Raw genomic sequence first — 8,032 nt, forward strand, 5'->3', positions numbered from 1 at the left:
GGGAAAAGTCATCAGAAAGTATGGGCATCCAACTTAACTTACCTAGTGGTTGGCACTGAAAACTAGGTAATGATGGGATATTCTACTATAAATAGCAGGTATTAATGTCATTTACAGATTCTTAAACTTTTGAACTCTCAAGCACACATATATTCTCCCATATATAGCTTGTGTTCTTTGTCTTTAACCTGCTGACTTTGGCATCGGAGTGACCACGCCGGACACCTCTCTGACACTCATTCAGGAGTTTTTTTCATTGTTTACAGGTCACGATCAAAGCCATCTACTTTTCTCATTTTCCTGAATAACATTATTGATTCGATCCGGTAGAGCACCCGACCTGGCTCGCCAGGATCGTATCAGCTCGTGTTCTAAGAAAGTATACACCGATGAATTAAATCGAGTTTTGTTTCAAACCAAGCGGAAGACACTCGAAATAATCATTCGTTAAGAAAACTGATCGGTTTTATAATTTGTGCAACTGAATAACTGAAAATTGCATGGGATCATTTCTAGATTATATCATTTCAGTGATGGACAGAACCGAACTGATCAAATCAGTTAAGAACAAAAACAATCAGTTAAACAAAAATAACACAAGATACGTTTATGGACGTTCGGAGACTTCAACAGCTCCTACGTCACTCCTTCTACCTCCTCGGGTAGGTACCATTAGAAGACTTTGATTAATTACAATAAGTTTAATAACCACCCAGCTTACGACTTACCCACTACCTAACTGAACTTCTAGTCTATACTGAAGACAGCACCTTCCAACCAACACTTGTTTAATGTCTGTTTGTCAAAGACTACATACACATATTTTACGTCTTTGTGTAAGACGGAATTTGAGTGGTGGTGTGTGCGTGTGTGAAAACTGATCTCTTAAAACAACTCGAAATTGTTCTCACACACTAAGGGAAATAAGCTTCTAAACTAAGCTGATATAACTTTGAAGTGTTCCCACTGGGCTGATTGCTTCTTCAAAGCAGATAAGCATTATACTTTCCCTCGATGTATTTTATCTTTTCACTCATGAACTCTCATCCTCGTCTTCACTGAGCTTCGGCTTCTATTTATAGGTGTTTGGTTGAACGTACAGTGAGACTCAGTAAATGAATTTGTTGCAGTTTGAATTTGTTCCCCCAAATAGATATCTGGAACAATTGGTTTTAAGCGTTGCTACAACTTCTCTTATTGTACTTTGATCGTACAATATCTTTTGTATCTTTGTGCATAGCTGGATTAAGCTTGTTTTATCTGCAAATTGGTTCGCTCCTAAGTGATGTTCTGTACTGGTCAGTTGAATTGGTGAGGTGAAATCAATTGACTCGTCAGCTGAACTGATATCACTTATTCAATCGAACTGGTCAGTTGGGCTCTACATTAGTTGAACACTTCATCAGCTGGTCGGGCTTCTGAAGGGCATCTGCTAAACCAGCTATCAACTAGACACTCAGTTGAACTGCTCTTGATAATTCAGTTGTACTGGTTCAGTTCTATAAATCAGTTGGCACTTTCAGTTTGCGTCTCGATAGCTTCAGTTTAAGCATGATAACTGATCAGTTCGAAGCCTGATCAATTTCATTTTATGCGCACTTAGGTAAACTCATTAGTAACAAGTAAACATATTTTTTTAACATCAAAATCAAGATTGCGAATATAAAATGTTCTAACACTAATGGGCCTAGGCTTACACTATGAGTTTAATTAAAATAAAAAAGCCCAACCTTACCCCAAAACCCCATATACCTCACGCACACCACTCCACACACACAAGGATTCCTCTTGGCAACCAACAACAGCATACACACGCACATGATTTTTCAAGGGAAGCCACGATTTTGAAAGGAAATCAACTAGGGTTCCGTTCATCGACGTTCTTCGCATCTCAACTAGTTTTTGTGCGTAATACACGCAAAAGCATGCCTTAATTCTTTATTTCTCATCTATCACATCATATTTGTAACGACCCATATTTTTTATATATATATATTTTTTGCGGAAGAAATAAAAATTTTCTTATTAATACAAACTCGAGTCGTTACTAAAAATAAAATACACTCATGCAACATAAATAAGTATTTTTGCAACACACAACCCAATTAATACTATCATAATATTGAAAATTCAAGTTTATAAAATACATAAATAAATACAACACTGGTGGCCCTCGGGTTTTCAACTGCCACAGTCCGAGACCACTCACTGATCACCGCCCCTTAGCCTCCTTATCAACAACATCTGAATCAATCAAGTATAGTGAGTCTAAAGACTCAACATGCATATACATGGATAACAAATAATACGTAATAAAAATCATGTGATTTTAACATATGTGATACATGGTAACTTGAACATGAATAAATAAATATGTATGACTTGGCTTCTATACATGAAAATAATTTCCTGAGAACAAACTGTATTCTCACATAAATATTATAATATGACGAGAACATAACTCGCATGAAACTGTGTGAGGCTGGAATATATTGTTCATAATATTGAGATCTACTTTTCGAATCGTGGCACACATGAATCGTTTGATCAAACTATACCATAGTACTAGGCCTGCAAGGATCATTCAAGTTCTAGGTCTGAATGTCCAATCATAACATATATAACTGAATTTGTTGGATAGTTTGCCAGATACGTGTACTGTGGGTTCCTAACCCATATTTTGGAGTGTTCACTGGTCACGATACCCGGATTCCAAACCCGTAAAATAAGTGGCCACAAGACAGTACAATATCTCAAAAATATATTTTTAAGACACGTCATACCTGATATCATAGTTACAAACTTTGTAGACTTCGTTGGATTGTTCCCGGGTTCGCTGTAATTGATCTTGACATACAACTCAAAACTAGCCCCAAATCGTATACGTGTAACTCCCAAAATTCATTCGATGACTTAGGATCTACCGATTGACTCGATACTCGAATCAACCTTAAACAACAAGTTAACTTACTGTCCAAAAACCCAAACCATGACCAAAACACTTTCGAACAACCCAAAATAAAATAAGAAAGCTTACAACTCTAGCCAATCCCAAGAAATGACGCTTTAAAGCTTACGAAAACAATAAAATTTCTAAACACAAACCGACTCGAATCAACCTCGAACAAAAACTTAGACTCAACCCTTAGACACTTATTAAGACCATGATATTGCTCAAAACAACTCATGAAATGATCTCAAACCCAAACACACACCAAAAACGTGAACAAAGATATTCTCGCACAATTAAGACATCTTGAGCAGTTTTAAGAGAAAAATCATAAATCTTTCGTTTCTTGTCCAAAAATTACGAATTTGGTATCGAATCAAAGATAACACAATAAGATACAGATTTTGTGTTGTGTGTTGAAAGCATTTTCAGAAAATGGACGGATAGATACCAGAATTTAAAAATACATAAGATCAGATTTCAAGAGTTTGCTGTCAAAAATATTCTTCGGACAGATTGTGCGGTTTTGCAAGAAAAATCATATCTCCCTCATTTCTTATTTAAAAATTATGAATTTGTATTGAATCGAAGATAACATGACGAACTACAACTTTTATGTTGAAAGTTTTTCAGAAAATAAACCGATTGATACCAGTTTTCGAAACAATGAAAGTAAATACACACCCAGAAACTTACTGCACAATGAATTCATGCTATCAACTCTTACCACCCAAGTCCTATAAATCCTCAACCCACATACTAATATGGTTCTAAAACATATATGAACATGATCATAAGCAGCCATGTTAGCCCGGAACCATCCAACGTCGCCAACAACATGAAAACGTGAGAAACAAGTTTATAATCTTGACATGAACATAAATCTTGAACATACTTGCATGAAAATGTTTCTCAAAAACATGAATTCTTGAAAATCCATACTATTACTTGATTGCATGAGAAAAGAAACGTAATATACATGCCTTTGGTCTTGAAACGTAGAGAATCTCGCAAATCTCGACGATCCAGACACGAGGAAGAAATTTGGAGCTTCTTGCTATTCTCAAATGTTAGAACCGATGAAAATGGAGCTCAAGAACACTTGAGGAGAGAAGGGTATTAATGAGGGGAAATGGAGGAGAATTGATAGGCATGTGAAGTTTCTTTCGGAGAAGACTTGGCCAAAGTCTTGAAATTTGAGGCAAGTGGGGTGGATTTAGGGTATTTTAGGGATAATTTAAATATATTGATTAGGTTTAAACTAATTAATCAATATATGGTGTAGTCCAAATAAAATTTTAGACTACTCGAGGCTTGAAAACTGATACATAAAATATTTCTAAATTTACAAATTTTGCACAACAATTAAGAGAAAATAAAATACTAATTGTCAGAAAATAAATTACTCCATAACTTAAAATAATTTTTTTTGGGCATTGAATTTGGCTCAAAAATAAATATATCAAATATCCTATCCCCGGTCTGATCTCGTGTATCTGCATGAAAAACTGGAACTCAAATAATACAATTAAATATATACATGAATAAAATAATATGTAATTACATAAATATATTTATAACAATTGAAATATGGTGCATGCATAATTTAAATTGATATAAATACATCATGTTTGATTTTACGTGTACTATTAAATTTTCGGTGCGTTACAATCTACCCTCCTTATATTGAATTTTGTCCCCGAAATTATAACTTACCAAATAACTCGGGGTAACGAGCTATCGTCTCGGCTTCTGACTCCCATGTAGCTTCTTCATCTGAATGATGCAGCCACTTGACTTTGATCAGACTGATAACTTTGTTCCGTAATTTCCTTCCCTGTCTGCCTAAGATCTTTATAGGTCTTTCCACATAAGACAAGTTAGGAGTAAGCTGCAACGGTTCAAAGTTCAAAACATGCGAAGGATTCGCCATGTATTTTCTTAACATAGAAACATGAAACACATTGTGTACTCCAGCAAGATTTGGCGGTAGAGCTACACGATAAACTAGTGTCCCCACCCGGTTGAGTATCTCAAATGGCCCTATGAATCTCGGGCTCAACTTGCCTTTCTTTCCAAATCTCATAACACCTTTCATAGGTGCTATCTTTACAAACACATGATCTCCTACAGCAAATTCAAGATCTCTCCGCCTTCTATCAGCATAAATCTTCTGTCTACTCCGAGCAGTCTTCATCATGTCTCGGATTTGTACTACCATGTCTGCAGTCTGCTGAACAATATCTGGCCCAATCTCTGACCTCTCGCCAACTTCATCCCAATGAATTGGCGATCTGCATTTTCTTCCATACAAAGCTTCATACGGAGCCATACTTATCGACGATTGGAAACTGTTGTTGTAGGTGAACTCCACTTGAGGCAACTTTGATTCCCAACTCCCATGAAAATTGATCACACAAGCACGCAGTAAGTCCTCCAAAATCTGAATCACCCTCTCTGATTGTACATCTGTCTGAGGGTGGAAAGTTGTACTGAAGAGTAGCTTGGTTCACATGGCTGTATGCAAACTCTTCCAAAAATATGATGTGAACCTTGGGTCTCAGTCAGACACAATCGAAACTGGGATCCCATGAAGTCTGACTATCTCCCGGATGTATAACTCTGCATATTGTGTCATGGTAAAAGTCATCTTAATCGGTAGAAAATGAGCAGACTTCGTAAGTCGATCGACTATCACCCAAATGGCATTAGATCCCCTCACTAATCTAGGCAATCCCACTACAAAATCCATGGTATTGTTCTCCCACTTCCACTCATGAATGGGAAGTGGCTTGAGAGGTCTTGTTGGTCTTTGATGCTCTACTTTAACCTGTTGACAAGTTAGACATTCAGATACAAATTTTTGAATGTCTATTTTCATACATGGCCACCAATAGAGCAATTTCATATCCTTATACATCTTTGTACTCCCTGGATGAATGGAGTACGGAGACATGTGTGCCTCAGACAAAATATCACTCCTGATTGAATCAACACTAGGAACCCACATTCTACCTCTATATCTAATAATCCCATCAACCATTGTATAGATCATTCTGCCCTTGGATTCATCTCTCAGTCTCCATTTTTGCAACTGATCATCAGAAGACTGTCCATTACGAATTCGATCGGTCAAGGAAGATTGAATGATCAGTGTGGATAATCTAGGAATTGTGTCACTAGAACAAACCTCCAGGTTCAACCTCTGCATCTCCAAATAAAGAGGTCTCTGTATTGTCAACTGTGCTACGACTACTATTTTTCAGCTCAAAGCATCTGCAACTACATTAGCTTTCCCCGGATGATAACTAATGTCACAATCGTAGTTTTTTACCAACTCTAGCCACCGTCTCTAACACATATTCAATTCCTTTTGAAGTGAAGAAATACTTGAGACTCTTGTGATCTGTAAATATCTGACATTTCTCACCATACAAGTAATGCCTCCAAATTTTTAAAGCAAAGACGACGGCGGCTAACTCAAGATCATGAGTAGGGTAGTTCTTCTCATGTACTTTCAATTGTCGAGAAGCATATGTAATTACCCTGTCATGATGCATCAGAACTGCACCCAACCCGAGCTTGGAAGCATCGGTATACAACACAAAATTTCCTTGCCCTGATAGCATGACTAACACTGGTGCTGTAATAAGAGCTTGCTTCAAAGTATCGAAGCTCTTCTGGCATTCGCTGCTCCACAAAAACTTGGCATTTTTCTTAGTCAAGGAAGTAAGAGGCACTGCAATCGAAGAAAAACCCTGAATGAAATTTCTGTAATAACCCACCAAGCCAAGAAAACTGTGAATCTCTGACGTGTTCTTGGGAACAACCCATTGTTTCACTGCTTCCACTTTAGACGGGTCAACTTCAATGCCACTACTTGATATTATATGACCCAAAAATGCCACCCTTTCCAACCAGAATTCACACTTGCTAAACTTTGCGTACAATTTATGGCTTTGCAAAGTTTGCAACACCGTACGCAAATGCTGACTATGTTCCTCACGGCTCTGTGAATAGATAAGAATTTCATCAATGAATACTATGACAAACTGATCTAAATACGGATGAAACACGCGATTCATGAGATCCATGAAGATTTCTGGAGTATTAGTCACAAATAGCATCACTAAGAACTCGTAATGCCCATATCGAGTCCTGAAAGCTGTCTTGAAGATATCAGAATCCTTTACCCTCAACTGATGTTATCCAGAACGAAGATCTATCTTTGAGAACACTGACGCTCCCTGAAGCTGATCAAAAAGATCTTCAATCCTTGGTAATGGATACTAGTTCTTCACCGTCACTTTGTTCAACTCTCGGTAATCAATACACAGCCTTAAACTCCCATCTTTCTTCTTTACAAAGAGAACTGGTGCTCCCCATGGTGAGAAACTAGGGCGAATGAAATCTTTGCTCAACAACTCTTGTATTTGTTGCTTGAGTTCAGACATTTCCTTGGGAGCTAATCGATACGGTGCCTTGGAAATTGGCACAGTACATGGTAACAGATCAAGAGAAAATTCCACCTCTCCCTCCAGTGGAATACCAGCAACGTCATCTGGAAACACGTCAGTAAAATCCCTGACCACTGGAACATCTGATAAAGACCGGATGGGTACTTCAGGAGTTGAAATGATATTGGCTAAGAAAGCTTGATAGCCCTTGAGAATGAGTTTCCTCTCTTTAATACATTAAATAATTCGAGGTAAATTTCTGAACCTATCAGGCTCAAAAACAAATGGTTCCTTGTCTATAGGTCTCACCAAGACTGTCCTCCGCCGAAAATCAATTGAAACTCTGTTGCTTGTCAACTAGTCCATCCCTAAAATGACATCGAAGTTTTGGCATTGGTAGCAAAATCAAATCAGCACAAACTAGATGGTCCTTGAATTTCAAGATCTGTCTTTGACCATATTATTAGCCGATATTTCTTCTCCGGATGGAATTAATACAGAGTAATTCACTTCTATTCTAGTGGACATAACATTCAGCTGACTTGCAAACACATCTGATATAAAAGAGTGAGTAGCTCCAGTATCTATCTGAATCTTCGAGGCTACCTCAGATATAAATATCTTT

General features: G+C 37.4%; 1 protein-coding gene across 1 annotated transcript; it reads right to left on the reverse strand.

Moving 5' to 3' along the window:
* Positions 1–4,655: 4,655 nt before the first annotated feature.
* LOC142541870 (uncharacterized) lies at positions 4,656–7,404 on the reverse strand. Its single transcript, XM_075648328.1, has 5 exons — positions 7,284–7,404; positions 6,496–6,689; positions 5,869–6,155; positions 5,064–5,244; positions 4,656–4,841 (listed from the first exon to the last, which is right to left on the reverse strand). Exons 1-5 carry the CDS (start codon positions 7,402–7,404, stop codon positions 4,656–4,658), a joined length of 969 nt encoding a protein of 322 aa, XP_075504443.1.
* Between the last annotated feature and the right edge of the window lie 628 nt (positions 7,405–8,032).

The sequence above is a fragment of the Primulina tabacum genome, chromosome 4 (assembly GCF_025594145.1).
Source record: "Primulina tabacum isolate GXHZ01 chromosome 4, ASM2559414v2, whole genome shotgun sequence".
In the NCBI taxonomy this organism is placed as follows: Eukaryota; Viridiplantae; Streptophyta; class Magnoliopsida; order Lamiales; family Gesneriaceae; genus Primulina; species Primulina tabacum.

Excerpts from the sequence above, each read along its gene's own strand:
- LOC142541870 (XM_075648328.1), bottom strand. The coding sequence starts at position 7,404 with ATGTCTGAACTCAAGCAACAAATACAAGAGTTGTTGAGCAAAGATTTC. Across the intron at positions 6,156-6,495 it reads TTCTGATGCATCATGACAGG|AGGTTGAACCTGGAGGTTTG; the intron begins GTAATTACATAT and ends TTGGAGATGCAG. Across the intron at positions 4,842-5,063 it reads CTGTAGGAGATCATGTGTTT|CTTACTCCTAACTTGTCTTA; the intron begins GTAAAGATAGCA and ends GAACCGTTGCAG.